Source organism: Neodiprion lecontei, chromosome 4 (genome assembly GCF_021901455.1).
Source record: "Neodiprion lecontei isolate iyNeoLeco1 chromosome 4, iyNeoLeco1.1, whole genome shotgun sequence".
In the NCBI taxonomy this organism is placed as follows: Eukaryota; Metazoa; Arthropoda; class Insecta; order Hymenoptera; family Diprionidae; genus Neodiprion; species Neodiprion lecontei.
This window is the reverse complement of record NC_060263.1, coordinates 15,582,087-15,608,336: the sequence shown is the minus strand read 5'-3', so window position 1 is coordinate 15,608,336 and position 26,250 is coordinate 15,582,087. Positions and strand designations below refer to the sequence as shown.

The following is a 26,250-nucleotide window of genomic DNA, read 5'->3' as shown; positions in this document are numbered from 1 at the left end:
TTTTGCGTAGTTCTGCAAATAAAAACACGATCCCGACACATCGGTGGTAGTAGCTAACGTTGATAATTTTTATCACACATGAGCAATGGATCGTTGGACACAGAAGACTCCAAGCTTTCGGAAGATTTTCCAATTAATAATCTATATTTTTTGACATTTATATGAAATTCCAAAGCCACGTGTCTGTACTTTTTGGGTTGACACGCTTTTCACTTAACAATAAAAAAAACCTATCACGCGCACTTGTAACACCGAGTATTCCAACAAAGATATTTTCATATGATAAGGATGATTATGGTTGGCGTCAAAGTGATCTACATGTTCGATTATAACCCCACATAATTGCTATTCATAAAGGGCAGGCGATATGTGCAATAGGATAACCTTTATAAACACGCGCAGAGAAATTCTTGCATGGGTTATCTTCTTGCTATACTACTTTCGATTACCGTTTTCGGTACTTTTTTTATTGCACGTGGCTACAAACCACATACCTCTTTTTGAATCGTCTATTCAACTCTTTCAACCCCACCTTTCGGACACGTAACAATATAGTCAATTCTCATGCCTTGAAATTAAATAAATGTGCAACTACGCCAAGATGTAACTATACTCGCCTCAACTTGCTTTGATGCGGAATAGCAGATTATAACAATGTGTTTCGGCAAAGTAGCAATGTAACAGTTCAAATGAAAGTACATATCTCGCTCATTACAGTTTCATGTCAATCGCTATTTCGAATCCTGCCGCTTGCCCGTGTCGCGCCTCGAAAGAAATCAGCTGTGTATTTCATGCAATGCCTACTGTCTCGATATCTTCTGTGTGTATCATCAATGTATTTTCTTACTTTTGTAAGATCTCGGTTGTCTTTCTGATCTCTCCAGATACGGTTCGTATCGTGTGCGCGCGTAACTTATATTTTTTAGTTCATTAATCATCATCCCGATTCGCTCACTCCTTTCCTCTATCACTAATTCGCGGATGCCACGCTTCAATGATCCAGTATCTATCGCTATCTCTCTGAACACTATGAGTATCTTTTATTAACGGTAGTATGTACAGCTGAGAGGACAAAAATTGAGTTTACGGATAGCTTAGTTATTTATTCATAATCAGGCTCATTTACAATATAGTAGCTCTACATATTGTTGGTATGAGATACTAAAATACTAAGGAATTACAAAGTACATTCAGTACCGCTCGCTGTAGGATAAGATAACCTGTGCGGGAGCCTGATGTAAAGAATGAAAGTAAGTGAGAATATTGTATAAAAAATAAAAATAAAAAAAAACAACTAAAGGCAAAATTAGAACTATTAGAACTAGAAATGAAGTAGTTCAATATTTTTCAAAAATATTTGTATCTCAAAGTTGGCTTTGTAAAAAATTTAAAAAATATAAATTGTAGAGCATCTGAGAGATGCTACTGTCGCCTATAAAAGATTTGATATTTTCAGGTAAATATCAATGATACAGGTTCATTTATTTAATTGACATTTATTTTTCCGTTGCATAATTTCGGCGTACATATTTCTTGTGCGAGATTTTTTCAACTTTTCAATTCCACAATGACGACGGTATGTTACCAACAATTTGCACGCGATAGTTGTTGGTTATGAAGAACTTCTTTTACCGGCGTGGTCAGTTATTTGGTTGATAATACGTGAAACTGCTAATACCCTCAAACCCGCCTATACCCGCCGAACTGTTACGAAAAATAACCCAGGGGTGTGAGTCTTTATTAAGATGTACCCACGTTCTGAGAGGTTAAAAGAACAAAAAAAGGTGATTTGTGGCAAATACTGTAAGTTTCTAGTACTCCGTGGTCTCTAGGCTTCATGACTGTAATACACTTCAAAATCAGTGCTGGCAGATAGCAAAAAACACGTTGACGCAAATACTGCATTTTTCCGTGCAGGGCTCCGTTTCGCTTGTCGCTGAAATAAAATCCAGCCTTGAGTCTCGATAGTCTGACACTTGAGTACTCGACTTCGGATATTCGAGTATTTCCAAGTATTTCGAGTTTCACAGTTCTCGTTCTTAGGTATTGGGATATCGGTGGCTTCGCTCACGCGACACGTGCGTGAAACTACTGCGTGCAGTCTGGTGGAGCCGCGGAAAACATGAAAAAATTCTTGCGTAATAAACTGAAGAAATTACGTTTGTTGTACTAATTTCAAAATAAGTATTCTCTCCGGTACCGATGATAGTAGCTAGATAAATTCCTCGCAAAATGGATTGCGACGACAGACTGTTCTTAGCGGTAAGATATGATGTTCTCCTGTCCCCACCTTCGTAGGTATGATACTCGAGATATACTTCAGAAGCTGATTGTCGCATAGATGATTCTTTATAGAGGTTCAATCACTATGAAAAAATACCACATCTATATGGAAAAAAAACCAAACACTCGGAACACCTAGATCTGATTTTTTTAAACAATATTTTTTATATCACAATTTCGCACCACTTCCGTTCTTCATAACCTACAAATAACGCCTTTCGGTACTTGGTATGTAATCAGTTCGTATACTTACTGTTATCATTTTTTGTTTTCTTTTTTTCCCCTATTCAGGATAAATTTGTGGACACTGACAACAACGACGACGACGATGATGATGATCATAATGATGATGATGATGATGATAATTACGAAGAAATCGAACGAGATCTAGAGGACAAACTATACGCTGCTGTGTTTCATTCCAACGATTTATCATCATCTATGAGCAAAGACATTCCAGCATATAGCCGTGTCACTTCTTTGACAGATGGGATCACATTGTGGAAAAGTAGTTCTCATGATAGTGACAATTCTGCAAAGACGAAAAAGACCTCATGTACGACATCATATGAACCAACAAACTTCGGAGAAAAACGCATCACCAGTTCTGGAGATTCCTGTGAAATTGGGTCTGATAAATGTGTCCAAATCAAAAACCGTTGTGAATCTATTTCATCTAAAAAGAATAGTGAATTGAGTTCAAGAGATGAATCCAGAGTCGGCACTCTCACTGTTGATCATATAAAGTTCAAGAATTTAAACCCGACCATTCAAAGTGATAAAGCTAAGCCTTATACTGACTTTGATGACAATGAATTGGTGACTAATAAGCACCGCAAAGGAATTAGCGCTGCTGATTTGTACGGAAGTGATGAAACAATTTCTGTATTTGGCGACAAGAACACCACAGACAAGGAGAAAAAATCGCTTCAATCAAAGGTTGCGAAAAAATCAAAAGCTTCTCCTAAAAAAACTCCCTACTGTAACGAATCAGGTGCCAAAGGTTCATCTACCAAGTTGTGGAAGCAAAGCGATAGCGTCGACAAAGCCGATACTTGGGGTATTTCTTCTTTGCACTGATTTCTAGATAAACAATTAAAAAGATTTTTCCATAAATAGTAATCTAAAATTCCTGCATGCTTCAATAATTAATAAATTAGCTTATTCTGTACCTTTAGCTTTGTTAAAATTGAACTGCAATTAACTCAACCAAATTTTTTGACAGCTACCATTCAATTTCCTGATGTAACAGCAAATGCGTCACCCAAAGACGCAGTTGAATCATCGAATGTCAAAGCTGAAGACGAGGTAGAAAAGACAGAATCCGCAGAAACTCAGCCTCAATATAATTTAAGTTGTACTGCAGAGGAAGATTCACATAGACCAGCAAGTATACCCCCTGAAGAAGAGGTTGGGAATGATGCTAAGATGGAGCATGAAGCTTCATGCTCCTCCTCGAGAGATTGCTCATCAAATGCACCCTCCACTAGTATTGCAGGCAAGAATAAGCCAATAATGGATGGACATCTTGACGAAGCTCAGAATGTAGGAAATGAATGGTGTAGCGTGATAACAATTGACGATTCAGAGGATTCGATTTGCGAAGTTCCTGTCCCACCAAAACCTCAGCCACCTACAATTCATTTAGATGATTCCAATAGCTCAACATCATCTAGTAGTGACAGTAGCTTGAATAAAATGTCAAGAAAAAAACAGAAAAAATACCACAAGAATGCTGTGTTTAAATCCATTACCAGTAATCAGAGTGCAGGATGCACAGAATCGACTGAAGCTAGAAAGGAGGTATCTATAGCACAAAAAGAAACTGAGGAGAGCAGAAACAGCTGTTACTCAGATTGGTCTTCATCTGATAGTGACGACAGCATGACCGAAAGTGAGGAAGAACACTGGGGCATTATTGCTGGGAGTCAAATGAACAAAGATCAACCTGCTCATATTTTTAGTGATGATACAAGAATGTCTGAGATTGTTGAAGAGTCGACTATCCAGCAAGGAAGCAGTAGCCATCCTATTCTCGCTCACAGAGATGGAAACAATACAGACATATCTGACGAGCAGGAAAGACAAGATGGGAATTATTTAGACGAATTATTATCACGATATTTAGAAACTAGCAAGAAAATAGGTACAGTCGTGTCGACATCAGTCAACTCCGCTACTACGGAAAAGGAATCTGGTGGTGTAAGAGAATTGTCATCACTGAGGGGACAAACGTTATCCACACCTAATGAGAAGTATAAAAATTCAGAGATTAGTCAGGATCTAATTAGTGATGATTTGCTAATAATTAATGTAGCAGAACACGAAATGACTCAAATATTATCTAGTCCTGTAGCAAGTCGAGAATCACAAACATCGGCAGGAACACCCGAGAGTAGAAAGAGACCTATAATGGATAGTGGAAAAAAATTTAAACACCAAAATTCTCCCAAAAAAGCTAGAAACTCTGACGAACCTGTCGAGTCAACTTCTTCCTCTACCAAGTCTCCGAAAGAGAACAAGGAGAATAGAAAAAAACAGAGAAACTGTGCTGGTGATTATTTTTTCATACCTATGAATCCAGAGATGACCGATTATTACAAGTCAGATGGGTCTAAGAACTTTAACATTGATGATATTAGAAAACAAATGCCGAGTAAGTGAGGGTGAATTTATTTTAATATAGTAACCAACCTCTCAAATTCAAATGTTTCGAAGCACCATATGCTCCTACTATCAATTAGGTTTCATTGAAAATTGCTGTAAAGTGCAGCACTAAATTGTTTTATAGATTGTATGGGAAAAGTGTAATAATATTTGTGACATCAAATTTATATGAACAGAAGACCCCCGATATTGGGCCATTTCGGATGAGGACTTGCTTAACTACCGGCAACGAGGCTCGAGATATTGGACGCGAATGAAATGCAGGAACTGTAACGGCAGTGATCACAACACTAGCGAGTGCACATCAAAAAGAAAACTCCCGTGCTGTCACATGTGTGGTATTTCAGGCCACAGAGAACCGAGATGTCCGCACAAAATGTGTCTTGGTGTATGTCATTATTAGAATTTAGTTATTCATAGAGTTTTCCGAGAATATCTCAATCCTCAAAATCAGATCTTCAGTGGTCGAGTAAACATAGCAATAACACAATTTATGCTTTCAGTGTGGCAAGAAACAACTGACGTACATGCAAATCTGCAACGAATGCAAAAAAGCTTGGTGCAACGGTTGTCGGTCCTACGGACATTTGGAAGATAAATGCCCGGACCATTGGCGACGATATCATCTGACAGTAAGCTTTCATTATCCTACTTTTCGAAGTTAGCATCTTCTAGTAGATTGAACAGTAAAAGAATTTGTATCTCAGCAAGAGTCTAATTGATTATTTCATTTGCAGACAAGCATGAGAAATGTGATAACAAACCTGAGCGCTACGGATGTGATGAAACCTTCACACCAACTCAGCTGTTGCAACTGTGCTAAGCGTGGTCATGATTCTGCAACATGTAAAAATTACCGTTGGTCACGACACTTTCCTACTCCATCATATGTAACCAATTACAGTATAGGACCTGCTTACGCGGACCATGTTATTTTCGAGGATACAAGTTCTAATTTCAGTACTGAAAACCCGACCAAACCAGTTCAAGAACCCACAGATATTGAAGTACGCGTTCGCAACACAGACTTGCCAAGGAGTCAGAAAAAACGGAAAGAAGATAAAGTGCCTCAAGGAAATTTAAGGACCAATATTGTTGATGAACGTATTGACGAGTCAAGAAAACAGTCAAAAGATCAGAGCAAATCCAATGTAGAGAAGTCTCATAAAAGTACCGAACTTTTGCTGATGAATTCGAAATCCACGCATGAAATGGAAACACTCCTGAGGCTCGAATCTGAACTTTTAAATGGTAGTTTTATAGATGCATCAGATTTGAGTGAATCTGTAGAGTCATTATCTACTGATCAGTGCAAGAATTTGGTAGAATCAGATTTAAGTCGTCAATTTTTGCACAATTTAGTTACCCAATTCCCTGTAAAACTGGTAGTTGAACGTTTCCGAAGAGAAGAAGTTGTCATGACCATTACTGGAATGGAGGAACTTCGTGATGCGTTAAAAACTATTATTATGGATTGGTTGAGTTGGCCAGTTGACGAAAGAAGCAGATTTGTAAACCTAAATTTACCAAAGACCAAGAAAGCTCTGATAGATTTATTATCGTGCAAGTTAAACGAATTGGAACAAGATCTAGGTGATCCAATTGAAATATTCAAGAATGTAAAATCATTGAAAGATCGATTACAAAGTATGCAACGGCAATTACCAACAGGGAGAACAGTTATCTCGTCGAAACGTGTGAACGTAGTCTCGGAATTGGCGAAGTCACAGTGCAAGCTTAATATGATTTTGCTTGGGCAATCTAAAACAAAAAAACATGAAAAGAGTTGCAAATATTTGAGGCAAGCCCTATGCAATATGCAAAGGATCACTAGTACAAATTATGTAAGCGCTCACAATAGTGACAGTATGCAACAAATTGATAATCAAAATCATGTAGAGCCCTCAGTGTATCTTAATATTGTCCATCATTACAATAAAATATTTGCAGCATACACACCACCTAACATTTTAGATTTGCTCAATCAATATAAGCAAAAACAGATGAATGATCAAGCAAGAGTAAAGAAGAGAAAACCGAAAAATAAGAGAAAAAAATCGCGAAGTAAAAAAAAGGTACCAGATTACAGAAGTTACATTATGTCACTTAACAGGGTAAACCAAAACCATGATATTAATTCCACAACGTCGGCTGGCTCCAACGTTTCATTCACTGCAAGTGATCGAATCTTACCAAAAGGTATAAACAGTAGCAGAGAGGGTACATGCACCACTGTTAACAGAAACGTCAGTCGCAACATTGAAGCTCAGTTGCAAGCCTCGAGTATGGATGTTAGTAACCCTAATCGCGATCTTGAGCGCAACTTACCAAAACAAATGCCTATGTTGACAAACCATTGGAACAATGTAGAGCAAAATTATTATAATCTGAAATACAATTTTGACAATATTTCGGCTGAAAAAAAACAAGGAAGAAGTACAAGATTTCAGGAAAATGTCCAGCATGCCGATTCCGTAGACAATGATGTTCGCAGTTTGCAGAACCGCATTGAAAATAATTTTAGGAGAAAATCGAAGAGAATTTATCAAAACGATACTTTGCAAGGAAGTTTATCATCGGGGGCAACAGCAAACGGGTTTTCAGATATTCCTAAAGTTGGATATCAGGGAAACTTGTCCGAAAAAAACAGATCGCAAGAGAGCTATACTCTGCGTAAAAATTCTATACAGGATAATTTTATATCTGACAGGCAACCTGAAACATCTGAAGACGGTTTTATAAACAATACTCACGATTTCCCAAATATTGCGTATGACAGAAGAGGTAGACCCGACGCACACGCAACTTCAAGTCGTGCTATTTATAACCATCCGTTACATGCAGCTATTAATGAAAGTCCTGGTATTGCTGTTGAAACTGAAAAACATAGAGTTAATAAGAAAGACAGAAAGGAGAAACCTAGTCCTGACGGAAGTTTGCCTTTGTACTTGCAGAAACGTGCTGCAAGAAAAGTGGAGAAATATGTAAACTCAGAACACCCCTGCATTGCCCAAAAAGCCAGAGAGCTGCAGCACAAACTTGGCCAGAAATCTCTCACATTGCACTGTACATTAGACTTTGAAAGATTAATCAAACGTCAATTAGAAAAAACCGACCACTTATTGTCAAAGAGATATTAGTAACTGCTGCTAATCACGAGCACAATTCCCTTCTTTTTTTTTTTTGTTTTTGCACAAAGTAATTTTTTGTTTATTTATTTTTTTTTTTTTTTACTAAGTAATCGCACTGTCAATTTTTCATACTGTTATAAGTGGATTACACAAACAAATGTGTTATTTTATTTACTCCGTACGTAGGAAAATGTGCAATTAGCGATAAGATGTTTTTTTTTTCGTTTATCACTTTTGTACATGAGAAATGTATAAGAAAGTTCTGTGACTGGAACTTTAGCAGTTTTACGTTACAAATTATATTTCGTATACAATTACTGTTGACAAGATGATCACTAGTTCGTATGGGATTACTTTATTCGCCTTTTCACGACAAAACTTGTTAAAACACTGTTAAAAAAATATGTACAAATACATAAAGTCGTGTACGCAATAAAAATCAACAAACTATTTTAATTTGTAATACGTCCTCGTCAATCTGTGTACATTATTGATTACCTTCATAACCATACCATTCTTACCGACAGAGTAAATGAGATGAGTAACATCAAGAAAAAAAGAGTTCAAAGCACGTGTTTCCGCGAGTATGGTTGTTCTGGCTTTGATTCGCACCGCATTCACACGCTAACCGATGGAACTAACCTCACAGTAGTGACTAAAACCCAGTTTTGTCGTGCGAATAATTAAACAACAGGAAATGGAAGCGTCAGCGAAAGATGCGGAGGGTAAACATCTTAACGAAATCGTCACAATAGTCGACATTAGCCGTCCGAAATGGAGACGTAAACACGACGACGTGAGATCATTGAGGTTAACCAAAAGGGGTAAATACCCAGGCAAGGCGCCAGTGGCCAAGGAGAAGCTAGAAAAGCACAGCAGAGGGCCGGGGATAAATTTGACATCGAATCGCAGTGGAATTCGTACTAAGGTTCACAGGGATCGTTGGGAAAAAAAGGAACGTGCCATAGAATACTCAACCGAACAGGCTGCACGTACGGAATTGCTTCTGACCGAGGCGCAAGGGTTTCTGGAACCCGATGCTGGGGAAACCACGACTCAGTATACGCAGGGTCAGATTGCAGAGAATGTCGATATTACAAGCGCCACTAAACAATTCAATATTAATCTGGACTTCGGTTCTTATCGCCTTCGATACACACGGAACGGTAGACATCTGATTCTTGGAGGAAAACTAGGTCACGTAGCAGCTTTCGATTGGGTAACTAAAACTCTAGCATGCGAAATGAATGTCATGGAGTCCGTGCACGATGTCGCGTGGCTCCATATTGAAACAATGTTTGCTGTCGCCCAAAAACAGTGGGTTCACATTTATGATAACCAGGGAATTGAAATTCACTGTTTAAAAAATATGAACAAGGTTACACGGCTCGAGTTTCTTCCTTACCATTTTCTTCTGGCAAGCGCCTCTGAAGAGGGATATCTTGCTTGGCTTGACGTATCCATTGGAAAAATGATATCGCGCTATAATACAAAACTTGGAAATTTGTCGGTAAGTCTGAACGTAAGGAAGAACAAATTTGAATACATCAATATTTGACATAATTATGAATTTCCATTTCAGGTAATGACGCAAAATCCTAGCAATGCTATTTTGTGCGTTGGACATGCAAAAGGCGTGGTCTCTATGTGGTCTCCAAATACAAGGGAGCCTGTGGCCAAAATGTTGTGTCACAAGCAAGCCATTGCGGCTTGTGCAGTTCACCCTCACGGCACTTATATGGCAACTAGCTGCCCAGATCGTAGTTTAAGAATTTGGGATGTACGCAAGTTATCAGGCCCTCTGCATACTCTGGTGTTACGCTCTGCAGCTCAGGAGTTGTCCTACAGCCAGAAAGGGTTGTTATCTGTTGCATCCGGCAATATAGTGGAAGTTTACAAGTAATTATAAGAACGAATTAATAAACCGAGTTGTAGATAGAATGTTCTACTGTATAGTAACAATGTCATGTCTATTTTAGAGACTGGGTTGAAAATGGAAAACCATATTTGCGCCATAAGAGTTCTTGGGGAATCACAGGGCAACAATTTTGCCCCTATGAAGATGTGTTGGGCATCGCAACAGCCAAAGGATTTCAATCTCTACTTGTTCCTGGGAGTGCCGAAGCCAATTTTGATGCTCTTGAGAGTAATCCATTCCAGACAAAGAGCCAACGCCGCGAGGCTGAAGTGAAAGCACTTCTGGACAAAATTCAACCTGAATTGATCACCCTTGAGCCATCCGCAGTTGCTGAGGTTGATCTTCCTACTATGAGAGACCAGTTCGAAGCAAAGAAGAAACTTCTGGTAGGCAAAAAGAAAAAAGTTTTAGAATACATATAAACTAAAATTCAGTAGATCATTGCTTTACATTCATCAGATTGTATTGATTTATATACGGATTTTTTCAGCACTTGAAACCGAAAAAGATTAACTTTGAGCCACGGAAGACAAAGGCTAAAGGAAAGGGTGGAACAGCCAAGATTGTCAAAACTAAGAAGATACTGAAAGATCTAAGTCGGCAGGTATGCGTAATTTTCATGGTTTTACAATTTGCTATTATCATTTTTATCGCTGTTATTCATAAGATCAATTTAAGACTTGCTAAATGAGGCTAATCAGTAGAGTATTTTATGTACCTTGCATGTGCCAATCAAAGCATGGTTACTTATCTTCCAATAATGTTCAAGAGGATGATAAATTATGATTTCGGTAATCAGTAAGGATAAATTTAATTTATAGTAACTTATACACGTTACTCATAATTATAATGGATTCACTTCCGTAACGGATAAATATCGAAAATTGATTTAAAAAAGTCCAGCATATACGCGTACCATTAATAATTTACTCACTCTCCTTCCCCTTAGGAGACAATCAAGACGATGCACGAAGATCGAGCAGTTAGGTGCACAGCAAATAAGCTATTGCCAGGAAAAAGCCATGGAGTTCTGGACAGGTTTTTACCTAAAACAATGCAAAATACTAATTAATATGTATACGTTATGTATAGGTTGTTTATTCATATAGTCATTTTTTGACAGTACCTTATTTTATGAATGCCAACACACCATGAACCACCCTACAAATCCAATCATTCGATATTTAGTGATTTTAGTTTCTATGTTATGATATCAAGTAAATTTTTATTTTATCCTAGAAACACAATGGTTTTTGATCTGGGATGAATACCAGGCAAGAGCAATATTGTCATTGCATCAATTCAATAACCCGGTAGTTTAAGACGACCTTACCGATATTCCGGCACAGCCATTACACGAAATGTTCTCTTGGGAGAATTTTTTTTATACTTCATATCTTGTACACATAAATTGGTTCTTATCAAGTCATATAGTGCTATCAATCATATTGTTTTTGTTTGCGTATCTTTCTTTAATCAATTAACAAATCTGTCGGCACTGAAGGTGTACATAAGTCTAACAAAAAACGACCCATTCCCTGTTTCATGAAATATGAATTAACTCTTCTAGATAGTGTAGATGTTGATATGTTTGGATTTCGCAACGAACTGTTCAATAGTCTTAACAACGATTCCATTATTTTGTTATTTTATACTCTATTCCAAATCACCGGGCGTTACTTTTTCAGTAAATAAATGTTTCTTGACCAGAGTTGGAAACTATAAACTCGGGATAGCTAGAACCGATAACGCGCAAATAATGAGAATTTCGACGACTCACATAATTCTGAGATTTCGTATGATTCAAGTTACTGCTGTGCATATTTTCAATCAATATATGGTTAGCATATCCTGTAAAGAATTTGCAATTTATCAGACTCAATTAAAAATTGATAAGATTGTTTACTTCCGGTGATTCATACTTCGCTGCCAAATCTCATCTTATCAGATTAATGTGTTATCAGTAGAAGTGTTACTGAAAGCATATGCTATCCAAGTATTCGTTAATAATTTGAACCAAGAGCATGAAACCGGAGTGGGCAAAATAATATGCAGACCTAACAAGTTAATAAGTAACACTGGACAAGTAAAAAAAATTCTTATAACGTTGACTGGCTTTATATAAGTACTTAAAGTCAGAGTGATAACGTCTATTTAAAGAACCAAAGTGCAAACAATGGTCGACAAACATGGTACGTATGCTTATTGTCTCATTGTATAGAAACGTGAGTCACGTCACAGACTGCTTTGAATTCTCGTGTCAAAAATGTCTTGTACCTGTAGAGAGTTTTGTGTGAGTTACCAAAAAAGGATTATGCCAAACCGAACGATCCACAACTGTTTTCAAATTTTTCAACAAGCAACTTCTGCGATAGTTTTGAGCACTGTGCTTGTAACTCAAAAACTTCTTTAATTTCTATTGTAAAATGTAAGCAGTACCGTCTCTATCGATACTTTCCCATTCCAGGTAAGAGATCAATATAGATCACTACCAATATAATATGTATACTTCGTTATTGAGATAAGCGGTTGATAAGATTATTTGAATGTCACAACACATTGTCAAAATGGCTTAGTACCAAAACTATTGAAACGAATTTGTGAACTGGATAAATGTTTGAACTATAAAAGGCCTATTATTGATTTAAGTATGTAAATTACCAATTTTAGGTGATAGGATGCAGTTCGATCCAAAATATCGAGGACCTCTAAAGGGCAGATCATGTACAGATTGCTTTTGCTTGATTATCTTCTTAGCATTTGTGGTAGGATGGGCGGTAATTGGATATTACGGTACGCAATTTTGAATACGAGTATACTACAAGGAACCAGTACATTTTTTTTACATCACCCTGATCATATATGTTTAAAGACAGCTTTGAAACACACTGATAAAATTCCTTATAATTTCAGCTTATACTTATGGAGATATAGATACGTTAGTATACCCAACTGATAGTGAAGGAAGGATATGCGGTAGGCATACAGATGTCGAGGACAGACCATATTTGGTATTTTTTGATCTGACAAAATGTGTAGCGGTCACGTCTGTGACCCAAGGATGCGATACGCCGCAGGTATGCGTGCCGAAGTGTCCGACAGATAATTTTGTGTGGCAGTTGAATTCGTCAATTTTGGCAAATAACTTGACCGCATTAAGAACCGCAATGATATGCAAGATTGAAATTGATGTGGATACAGCGACGGCAGACCAGCTTGCTACCTACGTTTCAAACGACGTGTGTGCTCAGTGGTATCTGACCAGTACTTCTGTAACTGGTCGTTGTATTCCAAACGGAATTCCCGAACTGTTTGTCAATTATACAATGACTGTAGCTGACCTAGAAGAAGCATCCACATATATCGAGTTACTGGTTCAGGTCGAAATAATTGTACTAAATATCTACGACGATATCATAGCAACTGGGTGCGAAAATATATACTTGTTTACTTACCATGAATTGTTAATAGTTCTGAAAATTTGAGATTTAACCTTTAAAGGGCTGCCTGACTCTTTTAGAAGTCAGCAGATAACTCGGAAACACCACCGGACGTGTTGACTATTTATGTACATGAATCGTACCTCTAAAAAATATCGAATTTCAAGGGAAAAATTCCGGCCCTGTAAAGGTTGATTTTCATTACATACTTTGTCATTTATAGATGGACCATTGCATCGATCCTTGGTATCAGTGCCGCCATAAGTCTGATCTACATAATATTACTGCGCTGGTTGGCCACTCCGGTTATTTTCCTATCAATCATCGGGCTCTGCTTGCTACTTGGATATAGCACTTACCAATTTTACGAACTATATACAGCCGAAGAGTCTACTTTTTGGTTGGTTCTTACAATAATCTGTGGCATAATCTTAGCTATAGTTCTGCTGATAGCAATCTGTCTGCGCAACAGAATACGACTAGCTTGTAAACTGATTGGAGAAGCTAGCAAGTGAGTCACAAACTGGATATACATTAGGCTGATTCAAAAAAAACGGCTAATTTTTTTTTTCAAAATCCTCACATAAAAACTTCCGAGAAGGTGTGAAAAGACGCCTGTAAAAAGCAGAGCCCTTAATATTATTATTAAGAGGTCGCGCATCGGGAATTTCTATTTCCCGTTTAAATAACACAGGAATAAATTTTTTTAAATTTTGCAATTTCGTATTTGTGCAACGGCTCATTGAATTAGCGGACCAAAGCACATTTTTGTAGGAAATTTGACGCTCTACAAAAAAAGTCCTTACAAAGTTTTCGATAGTCACACTCCTTCAAAAGTTATTCGAGGTCAAAGTTGAACTTAAAAAAAAATTCAATTTTTTTTCTTTTTCGATGATACTATAAATCTTTTCTCATTATTTTGTTATAAAGATATATTTAATAAATATATCTTACTCTAATTGGGCTTTTTCAATCATTAATTTCCCCATCGAGTCAATATAAAGTTACCTTACAAAAATGCGATGTTAAATGATAAACATGTTATGATGGAGAATCCATAACTGATGCACTTGACTATTTAAAAATGTAATTGTTCCGAAATCTATCCTCTTTATAACAAAATAATGAGAAAAGATTCATAGTATCATCGAAAAAAAAAAAACATTGAATTTTTTTGTAAGTTCAACTTTGACCTCGAATAACTTTTGAAGGAGTGTGACTATCGAAAACTTTGTAGAGCGTCAAATTTCCTACAAAAATATGCTTTGATCCGCTAATTTAATAAGCCGTTGCAAAAATACAAAATTGCAAAATTTAAAAAAATTTATTCCTGTGTTATTCAAAACGGGAAATAGAAATTCCCGATGCGCGACCTCTTAATAATAATATTAAGGGCTCTGCTTTTTACAGGCGTCTTTTCACACCTTCTCGGAAGTTTTTATGTGAGGATTTTGAAAAAAAAAAATTAGCCGTTTTTTTTTAATCAGCCTAATATACATGTATCTAATATGTCTGGTTATATTGTTAATTTCAGGCAGTAACATCGTTTCTCTATCCTATTTTACAGAGCAGTATCCAGCACTACTTCAACACTAATCTTCCCGGTTGTTCCGTGGGTGGTAGAAATTCTATTGGTAGTATACGCGATACTCGCCGCCATATACTTGGTATCGATAAAAGTACAGACCTACTCTGTGAAACTTGGCGGCAACTGTTCTTGTCCTGAAGATCTCGGTTATACTAACGGTACGACTTGTGACCAGACAAAGTTCAACAGCAGTTGCACAGAAAATGGTGATTACTGTATATCTGGCGGATGTTACTTGAACACCACGAGCAGACCATGGTTCTCAAATTACTTGCACGCCTACAACGTCGTTGCAGTATTATGGTTGGTTTTCTTTGCCACAGCCTTTGGAGAAATGGCATTGGCTGGAACTTTTGCTACCTGGTACTGGACCTTCAAAAAGTCCAAAGTACCTTTTTTCACACTAACCAGCAGCTGCTGGCGAACACTCAGGTATGGTAACACTCCTGAATGTATGGGCCAGCCTGATATGTATAGAGATGAATTACTTTATACAGTGCTTCATCTTTCCTTTACAAATTTCAGATATCACCTGGGCACCTTGGCAGTTGGATCTCTAATCATAACAATTTGCCGGTTGATAAGATGGGTGTTGGAATGGATCGATGTAAAGCTGAAGCAATACGACAATGAAGTTGTAAGGTTCCTTGTAAAATGCATGAAATGTTGCTTCTGGTTGCTGGAGAAGTTCCTTAAGTTCATCAATAGAAATGCGTACATAATGTGTGCAGTACATGGAAAAGGTTTTTGCGCCTCAGCAAAAAGCGCCTTCAATCTACTTATGAGAAATATTTTGCGAGTCTTCGTCCTTGACAAGGTATGCATGTATTATAATGTGTATTAAATTTGTCGATTTTCCACTATTTCACCAATTGGTGTACTAATCACTCCACTTTGACGACAGATTACAGATTTGCTGCTTCTGATAGGAAAGGTATTAGTCACTGGTGGTATGGCTTGGGGAACCTGGTGGTACACGAAAAATTATTTGGTTGTCACTTATTGGTACGTCCCAGTGGTTCTGGTTGGCGTAGGAACCTACTTAGTAGCGTCGGTATTCTTTAGTGTATATTCTACAGCAGTTGACACTCTGTTTCTCTGCTTCCTTGAGGACTGCGAACGCAATGACGGAACACCTGAAAAGCCTTACTACATGAACAAAGGTCTGCTGAAGATTTTACGTAAATAATAGATCACAATTTCTGTACTTTTAATTGAAAAACAACAAGTCCCAAATTGGAGGAGAACAATTTTCATTATTGCTGTCCCCTATTTATTAAATTTGAAAAAAAAAAAAAACGCGTTCCTGCGAATTATTGCGATTTAGCTTTTAAAATCCAACTGACTTATTATAAGTACGTGTATAAGCCATATGTGTATACATAAACAGTGTTACGATGTCAGAGATACAATTTTATAGTGAGAAAAAAAATACGAATTGCATTAGTGACAATTTATAATGTGCTGTAAATAAAAAATTACCTACCTTCCAATTGTTGTCTGCAGTCAGTCACACGGAGAATTTCAACTATTGACTGCACTACCCCGTAGCGGTTTTTGAATGTATTAATAACAGACGCACCTGAGCTGACCACATTTTATTAACCAGATTAAAATGCCATTAAATAAATATTAGGCTACTGCCTTAAAAAAAAAGTTCACGCCTCTACGCGTTAATATTTCTGAACATTTGAGGAACGGCTAATTCGATTATAATAAGACTCAAGTTTATATCATTGTATATAATAAATAATAATCATTTTTAAATTTTTGCCAACAACAAAAATAGCGCATCTCTTGATCACGTTGGATTGCTAGATAAATGGAATAGGCGTGTTATAAATACTGATAGCAAGAATACAGTTTTCGAAATAACAGTTTCTATATAGTATATAGCATATATTCAGAATAATTATGACGCAGAAGCATATGGATAACCGCGAGCTAAAAATTATGAATCTACTTAGCTGTTTAAAAAAACGTTATCATCCGCATGTACTTAATTCTGGAAAAGAGTACGCGTGAATTCGATATAATCAAGAGCCCCCGTAATTGGCCGCTCCGTCTTTGGATCGATATAAGATTTCATACGGGCGACACAGTAATCTGCCATTTCTTTTGTGAGGTTCTGTAATAAGATATAAAGAAGATATATTAGTTCATCGTTAAATAGTTGATTAAAAAAATCAATACACGCAACGTTAATTTACATACCGCATAAAGTTCCTCTTTTGTAACGTATGGCCGATCAGCTGCGGTGATAGCTCTGAAAGCGTTCTCTATCTCTTCTGAGCTTTGAACGTTTTCTGTTTCCTTGCTGATCATGAACGCCATGTATTCCTGCAAGGATACATAACCATCCCTGTTTGGGTCGACGATGTCTGCAAAATTCAAAATGGGAACATTACGATACAGCGCAGTCTTCATTATGCCAGTGTTTCAAGAAATAATTAACAGTTAACGAAATCAATGTCAAATGTGGCAAATGGAGTGAATTTACTAGGTAAACTCACCGAGAATATTTTCGAATTCAGGATCTGGTTGACCTTCTTCGACCATAGGTAAATCGTAGCCGAGAGCTCTGAGACAGGACTTAAACTCTTGCTGATTGAGCCGTCCACTTTTATCTTTATCAAAGTGTTTGAACATCATTGAGAATTCCTTAAGAGCATCCTCGGATACTCCCGATTGATTGCGGGCTTGAATCTGTTGCTCCAAATTGTGCTGCATACGCATTCCCAATTGATCCAACTGATCCCATTGCTGTGCAAGGCCTACAGTACTGTGTTCCGTGTATCGGTTATCAAGAATCAGATGTTCCTCTAATATTGCACCAAGGTCTTCTATCTTTTTCAGGTCTTGTCTTCGGGCCCTCACTTCTTGAGCCTTGCGCTGTAATTGCAATTTGAATGGTTAATTGATTTGTTTCATTCTCCAAACCATGAATACAACGGTAAAGTACATTTCAATTATAATTATAACACAATAGGGTACATCCGTCTTACCTTGGTGGCTTCCAGCTGTTGCTCCAGTGATCCTGAGCCCTCCATCATCGATGTTCTGTAGAAGAAAAAGGAAATAATTCTCCATTGTAAGAAATCAAGTGGATTTAAACCAATAAAAAATAGTAACAAGCACGAATTATTTCTGAAAAATTACCTGGTCTCAGCTAACCACTGATGGAAAGCATTGGCATGCTTTGCAAACTCTTTTCTGAGCTTGTCGTTTTCTTCCTGACGTTGGGCTTCCTTGGCCAGTTCGACATCGCGCTCTTTGATTATTTTCTGTAAGTTGCGCCATGTATCTTCAAGGGCTTCCATAGTGAACCAGGTGTAGGGATTTGGACCAACGTTGAAACTCTTTATTTGCCTGTCAAGAGCAGCTAAAGCCTGGAAGTCAGCTTCGGCAGACGAAAGGCTAGCTTGAAATTGTGCATGAGCCTCACGAAGGGCGCGAATCTCTTCAATGCTGTTACAACGTACAGGATCAGTGAGATCTTCCTCAGCATTTTCGAACCAGGAATTGAAGGCTGATGCCTTCTTGGCGAACGTGAGATAGAGCTCTTCTATCTGACGGAATTGATCCTGCATGCGCAGAAGGCGTTGTTTCCTGGCGTCTGAATCAGCAAGAAGTTTTTGCCACCTAGCGATGACATCGGCGTGACGTTTTTGAATGCTCGGTGTTTGTTCATGGGCGGAGTCCACAAGCCTATCCTTGAGGGTAGCTATATTCTGGATTCCCTCATGTTCAAAGGCGTGCAGCCCTGCATCAAAGGTTTCCTGTTTGGTTAGCAAAGTTTGTACAGTTGATAAATCCCTACCAAACTCCTCGGAACGCACGTGTGTTTCCTTGTCTGCGATCCATGATTCTACAACATCAGCCTTCCACATAAATTGTAGGTATGCAGAATTATCATTCAATCGCGCCTTTCGTCTGGCTGCCAGGGCCGACAGCTGATCAAGTTTGTTGCGGAGCTGAGAGCACCTCTGGCTGATTGAATCGGCTCGGTGATTACCAGCGTCGACCAATGCTGCTCCTGCGTCACAAATATCTTTGCAGCGTTCTCCGTGTGCTGCAAAATCGGTCTCGAATGCGTCATGTTTCTTCAGCAATCCCTGAACAGCAGCCATTGTGTCGCCATAATCTTCCACAGAGAGGAGCTGTTGTTTCTCCGTAATCCAAGCCTCCTCTTCCTCGACCTTGGCAAGGAATTGTTGATAGGTGAGTGACTCGTCAAGCTTTTGACCCCTGGTCGCAGCCAATTGCTTCAACTCTGCCCAAGCTTGATTGAGAAGTTTCAGACGCTGCTCTATTTCAGGAACTCCCAAGTTTGACACGTCCATCAGCTTTTCTCCAGCTTCTTGAACAGCCTGAATAGCTGGTTCGTGGCTGCCAAGTTCTGCTTCCAGACGCTTGTGCTTTTTCTTTAGATTTTGCACGCCAGTCAAGTCACGACCATAATCATCCGAACCAACGAGTAATTTCTTTTCTTTAATCCATGATTCTTCGTCAGCAATGTCGCGGAAGAATTGATGCAGAGTGTTGGCTTCGTTGAGTCTGGCTTGCCTGTGTGCGGCTAGATTTCTTATACGCTCGTAGCGTTCATTTATGCTCTGACGTTTCTCCTGAATACCAGCAGCGTCAAACTGTCCACTCTCAATCAAGGAATCGGCCTGACCGTTCATGTCCTTTATTCTCTCTTCGTGAGCTTGAATATCTGCTTCTACCAACTGATGTTTCTTCATAAGATTTTGCACGGATGCTAGATCTTTGCCAGCATCTTCGGAGGTCAGTAAACTTTCAACTTCTCCAAGCCAGAAGTCTAGATCTTTCACTGCGGCAATGTACGTCCTCTGTTTATTGGCCTCTTTTAGTTTCAAAGACTTCTCAGTCGTCTTTTGGGTCAGATACTCCCACTGATCTGCAATCGAAGCAAGTCTAGCCTGTACAGCATCTTCAGAACCGGCGCACTGATGTTTGTCTATCAGGTTAGTGCCCATGGCCAAAACGGATTGAATTCTGTCGGCATTGGCGGCAAGCTCAGCTTCAAACGCTTGATGCTTTTGGTGTTTGGATTGAATATTAGCAGGATCTTTGTAATTCTCCTCAGTAGCAAGTTGAAGCTTTTCAGCGATCCAATTTTCCATCTCGTCGGCATCCCTGGAGAATTGTTGCAAGGTCTGAGATTCACCCAATTTAGATCTTTTTTCAATAAGCGCGTCTTTCAAATGCTTCCAGCGATCCAAAACCTGGCGACGTCTTTCGTCAATTGGCTTAGCGGCATAATGCTCCGCAGCTATTAATTGATCGGCAAGTGTTTGCAAGGCCGCGATTTTTTCTTCGTGAGCATTGATAGCCTTGTCAAAGTCTTCATGTTTTTTAATTAGCGCTTCAACGTTATCACCGCTGTCTACAGCATCCGCGCTACCTAGGAAGGCCTCCCTGGCGCTCATCCAATTTTCAGCTTGCTCGCAATCTCGGCAGAAAAGTTGGAGCTCCAAATTTTGATCAAGCTGCATGCGGCGCTGGATCCACGCTTTCTCAAGTTCTTGACGAGCTTCTGCCATTGCTTCCAGTTTTTCCTGAATTTCCACACTAGCATAGTGACTCGACTGCAATAGTTGCTGCCCAAAGAGTTCAAACGCTTGGAAGGTACCAGCACGAGCGTCGATTTCAGTGCGATGTTCCTAAAAAAATTTTCCATAATATTCACAACCACAACAAATTTGAAAGATCGATCGCAGCTTCAACACGCGATTGCACCAGAAGCATGTGGGCAGCCAAATTCATTACATAAAACGATTAAGCAAAAAATTAATAAGCACCACTCTCAATCTCAAAGAGCTAACAAACTACATACTCTGTTGCACTGGATTTTTTAAGATAAAATTCTTTTTCACATAGTATTATTATACTCTGACAATATATGGGACATTTAAAATTCCCGAAAGAGAAAAAAAACTTTACAAATGTTACACTCATCATTTGCTTGGCTGAGAAAACAGCGAAATTTGTCTATTACTTGAAGAATATTGTTACTTTACGCAGCTGTGGTAGCACTGTTACAATTAAAAATTTCTCAGCAATGACTTGTGGTGTCAATACACGTACGAGTAGGTATACATTGTACGTGATTGAGACAAGATTAGAAATGACAAGGCAAGCGTGGTTGATCTGATTTATGATACACGTATTATTGGTCTAAATTTCGTTAGTTAATATTGGACTCGGAAAACATGTTACAAAATTATTTCCATGCTTAAACGCTTGGATACCTCTGGAAGGATGCCGTAACGCGCATCTATCTCTGCCCTGTGGCTCTACAATTTGAATCATTTATGAATAACGAATATATTATAACATCTAGACTATCAAAAGCTGTCAATGTCAATTACATACCTGATGACGTTCCAGCAGTGCTTCGGCTCCTGTCACGTCACCGGCGAGTTCCTCAGATGCCACTAGTCCCATCATGGAGTTTATCCAAGCCATCAAATCTCGATAGTCACTTAAGAATCTCTGCAAATCATAAGAGTCCAATAGTTTCTCCTTCCTGCTATTGGCTTTTGCTGTCAGCTGTGTCCATTCCTCGTTGATCTCTTTCTGTTTGGCGTAAGTTTGTTCCGCGGTATCAGGATGCGATTGCATCAATCGATTGGCTATTTCGTCAAGCTGCCTTATTTTATCACCAAGAGCAGCTAGGTCTCGTTCAAGACCCTCGTGTTTTCGTTGGAGAGCTTGAACGCTGCGAAGATCCTTCCCAAGGTCGTCGTTGTTCAAAGCAGCATCCTTCTCACGAATCCAATCTTTCGTTTCGTCAACATCACGGTGGAATCGTTGAACTTCGTGAGCAGAGCCCAACTGACTGGCTCTCTCCGCAGTCAGGGTTTGAAGGCTGGTCCACTTTTCGTTCAAATCTTGTATTTGAGTCTGAATTTTGAGAGCAGCTTCGGTTTGCCCAAGACTCATCAGTTGAACGGCAATTTCATTCATTTCAGCCAATCGGACTTCGTTTGCCTTCAGATCTGCTTGGAAGTCGTCGAACTTCTTTTGCATTACTTCAACTTGCTCCAAGTCTTCACCAACATCTTGAACCTGGGCATGATTTTCCTTCGCTTTGATCCAAGTGGCTAATTCCGCTGCTTCTCTGACAAGCACGTACGCTTTGGCAGTTTCGTTCAGTTTATTCTGACGCTCGTGAGCCAAGTACAATAAGTCGTCATACTGAGCTTGAATTTGAGCCTGCCTAGCCGCAATTGAACTCTGTTCTCTGGCAAGATTTTGCTGAGAGGCACTCAGACTGGCCTCTGGCTCGACCCGTTTGACGTAAGCAGCCGGGACAAAGCCTTGCCTGTCATTCACCTCGACTTTCCACCAATCTTTATTGTTCGAATTGAGAAGCGTTAGAGTATCGCCTTTCTTCATAGAGACTTCCCTTGGTGATTTTTCTGCATAATCGTAAAGAGCGACTACGCATTCTTTGCCAGCTATGTCTATAGTCGGTGTCTCTTGCTGTCGGCATGCAGCCGCCTGCTCTCTCAAGGCGCCGATAGTGCTAGCAAAAGCCTCCAAATCACTGACAAGGGCTTCATGCTTTTTGAGCAAAGCTTCTGAGCTGTCTTCATCTTTTCCATAATCGGTGTTCAAAACGATCGGACGTTTCTCTTTCATCCATGATTCCGCCTCGTTTGCATCAGCAAAGTACTGATGTGCTTGCAGGGAATCGTCTAAATCCGTTTTGCGCTGACGAGCCTTTTCTTTTAATTGCCCCCAGTGATCGTCGAGAGCTGCCAGCCTCTGGCTAATTTCTTCAGCTGCAAAATGCCCATCATTGCGCATTTTTGCTCCTGATTGGCAAACAGCAGCTACTCTTGGCTCGTGATTATTTACTTCCGCCAAGACAGCCTGATGTTTTTTCTGCAAATTTTGCACACCAATGAGATCTCGACCGCGGTTAGTGCTTGCTGCGACAGGCTCTTTCTCCCTGATCCACGCTTCCTCATCCTCAATGTCTCGGAATAACTGCTGCACTTGAAGGGAGTCAAGAAGTCGCTGTTTCCTAATGCTCATCGGTCTTTGCAGTGCTGCGTATCGACCCACAAGTTGATCTTGCTTTGCCTTAATATTATCCGCGTCGAAATGTCCTGAACTAACAAATTGTTGCGCAGCTTGAGCAATGCCTTCAATACGATCAGCATGGGAAGCAACGTCAGCTTCAAGCAGCGCGTGTTTCTTCTGGAGATTTTGCACGCTTGTTAAATCCTTGCCGTAATCTTCGGACATAAGCTGGCCCTCAACTTCAGACAGCCACAGCTCAACATCTTCAACGGTTCGATTGAATTGCTGCTGCTGTGCAGCCTCTTGCAATTTAGATCCCTTTTTGTCAGTCGCCTGAACAAGACTGTCCCAAAGACCAGTGATTTCGTCAAGACGTGCACGAATGCGATCACTGGCATAATGTTCTTCGTCGATCAGTTTTTGCCCTGTGCTGAGAATTTCCTCCATGCGCGTATTGTTTGCATTCAACTCCTGCTCGAAATTCTGATGTTTCTGTACTTTGCCGTTCAAATTCGTTGGGTCTAGGTAGCTGTCGTCAGTGGCGAATTTGAGTTTTTCATTCACCCAACCCTTGGTTTCGTCGCAATCTCTCTCAAACTGTTGAAGCGTGTAAGCATCAGCCAAACGCTGTCTTCTTTGAGCAGATTTATCAAGAAGGGCACCTCGCCGCTCGAGCAAGAGCTGCCGACGTTGGAATACATCTTCAGCCGCGTAATGATCACCCTCGATAAGCTTACGGGCAAAGTCATCTAGCACTTTGATTTTTTCATCTTGAGCAGCCAGGGACTTGTTAAAGTCGTCATGTTTTTTGATTAGAGCTTCTACACTGTCCAGGGAATCTCCAAGGTCTTCGTTAGCCAGGAATGCTTCCTGCTTTGCCATCCAGGCGTCAGCCTGCTCTGTGTCCCGATAAAATAGCTGCAAGTCCATGCATTGCTCGTACAGAATGCGACGTTTTTCCCAAAGATCTAACAGGGACTTCTTATCCTCAGCAAGAGACTCCAACTTCCTGGCTACCTCATCTGCTGCATAATGTTTCCTATCAAGAAGTTGCTGACCGGCACGAGCAGTCGAGTCAAAACTGTCCTTCCGTGCGTCAATTTCTCCTTTGTGTTCTTGATGTCGCTCCAGCAGCGCCTCTGCTCCTGCAACGTCTTTGGCAAGCTCGTCTGCAGATATAATGGCTCGCATATCGTTCATCCATGAAACAAGATCCCTGTAGTCGGTCAAGAATCGATGAAGGTAGTAGGACTCGTCCAACTTGGATCTTCGTTCCTTTGCCTTGGCCGTCAAGCTTTCCCAGAGCTGCAATATTTCTGCATGCTTTGATTGGATCTGCTGGGAATGATCGGCCTGGTGAATAGCAGCCAGGCGATCTGCTTCGGCACCAAGAGTGGCCACCTTGTCTTCCAGAGCAGCTAGATCACGTTCTATTCCCTCATGCTTGCGCTGAAGTGTCTGAACGCTGGCCAAATCGCGGCCAAAATCATCAGACGACAGAACGACGTCCTTCTCCGCAATCCAGGCCATAGTTTCGTCAGCATCTCGGTTAAATCTCTGTATCTCATGGGCACCAAACAATTTTTCCTGCCTGAGAATAGCGAGCTGCTTCAACCTCTGCCAAGATTCATTTAGCTCTTCTTTTCTACGGAGAATAGTATCGCGCTCAGGATGCCCATCCAGTAGAAGCTTGTCAGCAAGTTCATTAACCTCTGTTACTCTGTACTCTTGGCTAGCCATATCTTTCTGAAACTCGTCAAATTTCCTCTGAAGAACCTCGACATGCTCTAAGTCATGCCCAAACTCGTCTGTAGTGACAAAAGCCTCCTTATCGTGGATCCAGAACATGACTTCGTCGCAATGACGAAGAAACTGCACCAGAACAAGAGCTTGTTGAAGTTTTAATCCCTTGTCGGCCAAACGAGAAAGGAGCAGCTCCCAAAGACGATGCAGTTCCTCTAATAATACAAAAATTACAGTTAAGTATGAAGAAATGAACGAAGGGTACTTGTTACATTTGGGAAAGAAATAACACAGTTAACTATTAATCTACGCTTACCAAGCCTCTTGCGAATAACGTCAGAGGAGAAATGATGCTGAGCTATCATCTCTGAGCCTGTGTTGTCGAGCAATACGATGGCGTTTGAATGAGCGGCTACCTCAGCTTCGAACGCCTGATGTTTCTGAATCTTAGCTTGAAGATTCGTCGGGTCTTTGTAACTCTCGTCGGAAGCGGCCTGGAGCTTCTCGTAAATCCATCCCTCAAGTTCGTCCGCATCTCGCTTAAAATACTGGAGAAAAAAATGCACAACGTACCCGTTAGTGTAAGATTTCAATCAAGAATCGAATAACCAGTTTCATTTATTTCAGCGATTAATTGAAAATAAATTTAAGACGAAAATACACGATTGATCCGACCGATTTCCGTCTGTCAAAACGCACGATACACACCCGCATACACGTACACGAGCACCAAAGGGCATACCTGAAAGCGACGGGAGTCCTCAAGTTTGTCCCGCTTCAAACGAGCCTCGGATTTAAAATTAGCGTAACGTCCAAGGACCTGATCCCTGCGCTCCTGTATGTCGGCAGGATTTTCAAGGATCTTAATCTCCTTGGGTGTTATTTGATCCATGATTGAGACTTTGTACACAGTAGTTATCCACCAAAATGGCCGCGGGGTGTGGCAGCGGGCCGAATAGTGTTCGGAATATCGAACGGACTGTCAGCCCCGTTGTTTTTTTGGTTAATTATCGTTTCCCGCACCAACCCTAAAATCTAATTTTCAAACGGTCACTTTACGGCTCACAATGTGCACTCTAAACGGTACAAAACAACACACCTTTGCTCAGAATGACTTCACCTAAATTCTCGTTCGGCACATTCGTCGTCGTTGATTCCACGTTCGATACTATACGCGAGTGCGGAAGAGCGACGGGTGTTCAGTAAGTGGGGTAATCGCCGGGTGTTCCATAACTCCGCGTTGCGCTGTCTGCTCGGTGATTTCTGTTGGAGCGTGGGTTCTAATTGGCTTGCGAATCGGCTATTATCCAGTTAAAAACCTGCGCGAGATATTCAACTGAATTATGTTACAGCCCACATGGAATAACGGGTCAATAGGCTCCGTATAAATAGCAATTGCGTCATACTGCACATAAGATTAAC

The 26,250-nt window shown here is 39.9% G+C and overlaps 3 protein-coding genes and 1 long non-coding RNA gene across 15 annotated transcripts; 2 read left to right on the top strand and 2 right to left on the bottom strand.

Moving 5' to 3' along the window:
• Positions 1 to 1,725: 1,725 nt before the first annotated feature.
• LOC107224305 lies at positions 1,726 to 8,505 on the top strand. 5 transcript variants are annotated; one of them, XM_046738111.1, is made up of 7 exons: positions 1,726 to 1,784; positions 2,575 to 3,343; positions 3,509 to 4,538; positions 4,632 to 4,939; positions 5,127 to 5,338; positions 5,454 to 5,582; positions 5,688 to 8,505. In XM_046738111.1, exons 1-7 carry the CDS (start codon positions 1,746 to 1,748, stop codon positions 8,088 to 8,090), a joined length of 4,890 nt encoding a protein of 1,629 aa, XP_046594067.1. In that variant the 5' UTR covers positions 1,726 to 1,745; the 3' UTR covers positions 8,091 to 8,505. The 5 variants fall into 5 exon arrangements, with proteins under 5 accessions (XP_046594067.1, XP_046594065.1, XP_046594069.1 ...); XM_046738109.1 differs by having other exon boundaries at positions 3,509 to 4,939; XM_046738113.1 differs by having other exon boundaries at positions 1,766 to 1,803; positions 3,509 to 4,939; positions 5,688 to 8,504.
• On the bottom strand, positions 8,305 to 13,779 carry LOC124294128. 4 transcript variants are annotated; one of them, XR_006903995.1, is made up of 5 exons: positions 13,649 to 13,779; positions 13,455 to 13,584; positions 11,126 to 13,340; positions 10,916 to 11,045; positions 8,305 to 10,382 (listed from the first exon to the last, which is right to left on the bottom strand). It is a non-coding gene; the product is annotated as an uncharacterized LOC124294128 (long non-coding RNA). The 4 variants fall into 4 exon arrangements; XR_006903996.1 differs by lacking the exon at positions 13,455 to 13,584 and having other exon boundaries at positions 13,649 to 13,766; XR_006903993.1 differs by lacking the exon at positions 13,649 to 13,779 and having other exon boundaries at positions 13,455 to 13,636.
• Positions 12,059 to 16,993, top strand: LOC107224307 (choline transporter-like 2). 2 transcript variants are annotated; one of them, XM_046738114.1, is made up of 8 exons: positions 12,118 to 12,191; positions 12,283 to 12,466; positions 12,670 to 12,792; positions 12,913 to 13,426; positions 13,663 to 13,950; positions 15,007 to 15,459; positions 15,553 to 15,844; positions 15,932 to 16,993. In XM_046738114.1, the coding sequence occupies exons 1-8, from the start codon at positions 12,189 to 12,191 to the stop codon at positions 16,214 to 16,216; spliced, it is 2,142 nt and encodes a 713-aa protein (XP_046594070.1). In that variant the 5' UTR covers positions 12,118 to 12,188; the 3' UTR covers positions 16,217 to 16,993. The 2 variants fall into 2 exon arrangements, with proteins under 2 accessions (XP_015519801.2, XP_046594070.1); XM_015664315.2 differs by lacking the exon at positions 12,283 to 12,466 and having other exon boundaries at positions 12,059 to 12,191.
• Positions 16,611 to 26,015, bottom strand: LOC107224306 (spectrin alpha chain). Of its 4 annotated transcripts, XM_015664313.2 has the most exons (10): positions 25,928 to 26,015; positions 25,571 to 25,863; positions 25,145 to 25,376; positions 21,427 to 25,043; positions 21,303 to 21,347; positions 18,187 to 20,714; positions 18,033 to 18,087; positions 17,541 to 17,919; positions 17,242 to 17,408; positions 16,611 to 17,155 (listed from the first exon to the last, which is right to left on the bottom strand). In XM_015664313.2, the coding sequence occupies exons 2-10, from the start codon at positions 25,718 to 25,720 to the stop codon at positions 17,027 to 17,029; spliced, it is 7,302 nt and encodes a 2,433-aa protein (XP_015519799.1). In that variant the 5' UTR covers positions 25,721 to 25,863; positions 25,928 to 26,015; the 3' UTR covers positions 16,611 to 17,026. The 4 variants fall into 4 exon arrangements, with proteins under 4 accessions (XP_015519799.1, XP_046594064.1, XP_015519798.1 ...); XM_046738108.1 differs by lacking the exon at positions 25,571 to 25,863 and having other exon boundaries at positions 25,928 to 26,012; XM_015664312.2 differs by having other exon boundaries at positions 25,571 to 26,006.
• Positions 26,016 to 26,250: the final 235 nt, after the last annotated feature.